This window comes from Phragmites australis, chromosome 14 (assembly GCF_958298935.1).
Source record: "Phragmites australis chromosome 14, lpPhrAust1.1, whole genome shotgun sequence".
Taxonomy (NCBI): Eukaryota; Viridiplantae; Streptophyta; class Magnoliopsida; order Poales; family Poaceae; genus Phragmites; species Phragmites australis.
Window position 1 is genome coordinate 25,315,667 of NC_084934.1, and position 3,685 is coordinate 25,319,351.

General features: G+C 44.8%; 1 protein-coding gene across 1 annotated transcript; it reads left to right on the forward strand.

Annotated features, from left to right (window-relative positions):
* Positions 1-1,752: 1,752 nt before the first annotated feature.
* LOC133890361 (GDSL esterase/lipase At5g03610-like) lies at positions 1,753-3,155 on the forward strand. The gene is made up of 5 exons (XM_062330756.1): positions 1,753-1,804; positions 1,892-2,080; positions 2,180-2,448; positions 2,540-2,819; positions 2,899-3,155. Exons 1-5 carry the CDS (start codon positions 1,753-1,755, stop codon positions 3,153-3,155), a joined length of 1,047 nt encoding a protein of 348 aa, XP_062186740.1.
* The last annotated feature ends 530 nt before the right edge of the window (positions 3,156-3,685 follow it).

Here is a 3,685-nt window from a genome sequence, read left to right on the forward strand (position 1 = left end):
TGCAATCTTCTTGAGTGGTAGAGTAGACACACTAGATAAATCTAGAACATATTTAGATAGAAATTGATATAGGTTTATCTTGTGAAGTTTTTGGAGCTATTTTAATTAAGTTTCTAAGTGTCCTAATTCACCCTCCCTCTTAGGACGTCATCATTCCTCACAGCTTTGCACTGAGGTGCATTAGAAGGAACTTTTGGCTCTGTAGATGGCTTCGAGGTAGTTCAGCCGAGAAGCTCTTGGCGACGTGCCCAGCAACAACTTAGGAGTTAGTTTTGACGATGAGTCTGGTAGCTCCTAAGGCTCGAGCCATGAGGAGCCCCAAGAGGATGGTTTCGCACTCGGTGATGTTTGTGGTTGTCTTGAACTCCAAGAGGGCAACGAAGGCTACTCGCTGGCCAATTGGGGAGATGAGGACTGCCCCAGCCCTCATTCCATTGGATCCGTATGCTCCATCTGTTTATATTGTCCATACATCCTAGGGCGGAGTCTCCAAGGGCCCTGCAGATAGGGGAATCCACTTGGCGATGAAGTCCGCTAGGACCTACAACTTGATGGTTGTACGAACCACAAACTTCACTATGAAAGGTGCTAGTTCCATAGCCCACTTGCCTATGCGTCCTGTCGCTTCCCGGTTATAGAACATGTTTCCCAGTGGGTGTGAGGTTGGTATGGTGTTGTTGCGAGCGAGGAAGTAGTGCCGGAGCTTGCAAGAGGCCGTCAGAAGGGCATATGCCACCTTGAATTTAACATATTAACTTGATCTATCCAGAAGCATATCTCCCAATAGCTGAAAGGAAAAGCATATTAACTTGTGAAACTTGATCAATAAAAACATGTCTACACGATCTTGAAAAAGATTCATAGAGTATATCAAAAGGAAATAGCACTGGTGCAATAAAACCTATCCATCAATGAATAGGTGTTCACTTCAAACAGAACTAAAAAGCCTCAGGAAAGTTCAGTGGCAAGCTACTTGATCATTCAAAACTTCAAAGTTGCACAAGCTACATAGAGTTGTTTGATTAAAAGTTGTAATGACACATATCAAAGCACTGTGAGGTGGATGAGCTAGATATGCAGACTAATTTTCATATTACAGAAAAACAAAACATATGTAAGTATTAAGTCTACTGAGATTCACACTCCAGAGCCCGTACAAATACAACACAGACATGGAAAGAACCAAGGAAATGCGAAAGGAAAAGAGTTAAAAAGTTTCATAAAAAATGAAGTAAAAAAGGAAGTAACAGAACATGAAAAAAAAAACATGGTGCTAATTAAGCCATATCAAATAGAACAGGTTATGACGCCAGCCAAACTAGAAATCGGATTTGGTTGGTATCTTACAAGATTGTGTTTTAGCTGGCAGTTAGCCAGACACGAATTTGAACAAATCTTATCAGGATGATAAGTTTGTTTCAAAGAGACATGTCAGTTTTATTTGTATGGTAAGTTGGTTGCTAGCATCTAGCCGCGCGGGACTAAATCAAAGATCTGCCACGTAGCGCGGACGTGCGTGCACGGCAAAATGGCAAACCTTATGGACGATCGCTCCCTCGTTTCGCGCACAAATTTTATCTCTTCGTTGCATGGCTATACCAGAAGGCAATCGTGTTATCGGATCAAGTGGGTTTGTTAGTATCTCGTGTATGTGGTGTGTGCCCCTATAAATTTACGGGTGCTGCCGTGTACATCAGAACAACAGCTTCCTCCGACTTTGCCCTGCAGCGCGCAACCATAGCCACAAACACCATGAAGCTTTTGGTGATCCTTCCTGTCGTCTGCTTCCTCATCGTCTTGAATGGTAGGCATTGCCATGCTTGTTCATCTTCATTTTGTTCTGGCAGTATACTTATTGTTTGCACGCATGCATGAATACTTGGATCAACAGCTGCGCACGTGGAGTCGAAGAGTCGGTTTATGTACCAGATGCTCGTGTTCGGAGATTCATATGCTGACACTGGGAACATCCCAAAATCAGACCTCAGTCCGGAATCACGCCAATGGTACAGCCCCTACGGCGGCAGACGTCATCCAAGCGGCCGCTTGTCAAACGGAAAGGTTCAATCTGATTTCATCGGTAAGATCAAATTAAATTAAGCTCTCAGATCGATCGATTTTAACTGGTGAAGCTGTTTGTGCATCGATATTACTCTGATACATTCTGTTGTCGTTACAGCGATGTTACTGGGGCGTAGTGAAGGCCCTCCGACGTACAGGCTCAGGAGTCGCTATGTCGACATGTTTGGCATGAACTTCGCCTTCAGTGGCTCCGGCGTGTTTGAGGTGCCGCAGAAGGTACCGACTCTCAGCGAGCAGGTCGACTACGTCGAGATACTGATAAAGGAAGGTGCCATCAAGGACTGGCGACTCAAGGACACCGTCGCGCTGGTGGCCATCTCCGGCAACGACTACGTCCACATCGCCAACATGAGCTCCTCCAACGAAGTGAGTAGATCTACCATCTAGACGCATTACTGAAACGATCTGTCCTCGTACAGGTTAATTACTGATAAGTTTTACGTGCTTTGTGTCGCAGACTATCGCTCTCGTCGGGAACGTGACGACCGAGATCGCCAAGGAGGTAAAGCGGCTGCAAGATCTCGGGGTGCCCAAGATCCTTGTCAACAACCTGCATCCGCTAGGCTGCACGCCGAGGCATTCCAGGCCGAGCAACTACGCCCGCTGCGACGACCGCGCCAACATGGTCGCGTCCATGCACAACAAGAATCTCGCAGAGAAGCTGGGTTCTGACCATGAAAATGTCATGCTACTCGACCTGAACACTGCATTCTCCAAGCTCGTCCAGCCCAGCCCCGGTACGTGCGCATATAGTTCATATATTAGTTCGTCCATATATTAGTTCGTCTGTTTTAACCATATGCGTTATCTGTGCAGACGCAGCAAAGAATCCATCTGACGACAATCTGGCGAAGACGTTCACGAATAAGCTGAGGCCGAGCTGCGAGAGCTATGACCCCAAGGGGTACTGCGGGCAGGAGGACGAGAATGACCATCCTCAGTATAGCCTCAGCGACCTCGATGACGACCCTTTCGGGAACTTCTACTGGGATGATGTACACCCCACCCATACCGGCTGGTACTTCGTCATGATGCAGATGCAAGAGTATATCAAGGATTTCCTAGATATTTAATTATGTATACCCCAGTCAGTCTGGTTTGTTAGTTAAGTTTAGAGGTTTGGATTGGTTTTAAACCCTGTTTAGGTTTTGGCTTTGGCTTTGGCAGTAACCCGTGCCATGCATATATACAAGTATATGCATATATACGGATTGGTCAGTTAGCTAGGAATATTTAGGTTTGTTTCTCCGAGGTCAGTCTGTTTGATTACCCATATATACAAGTATTAGTATGGATAATAAACCGGGAGCTTTCCAAACGGACTCTGCGCTTTCGTTCGTTAATGCAATTAATTGCAAGTCTATTCACACGAAGAGCTCATCCGTGAAAAAACATGCATGTGCAATTTGAGAGTTCATAGACCTAGATAAGAATACTGGACAAGTTTAGGGGATTTTTCTCCTCTATAAATTATTATTATGTCATCTTTAACTTAATAGTTCATAGACATGGATAAGAATATGGGACAACTTAAGGAACTGCTTGTGAATTTTAATTTTAAAATTGAGAAAGGGTATGGATCATTGATGATACTTTTAACATG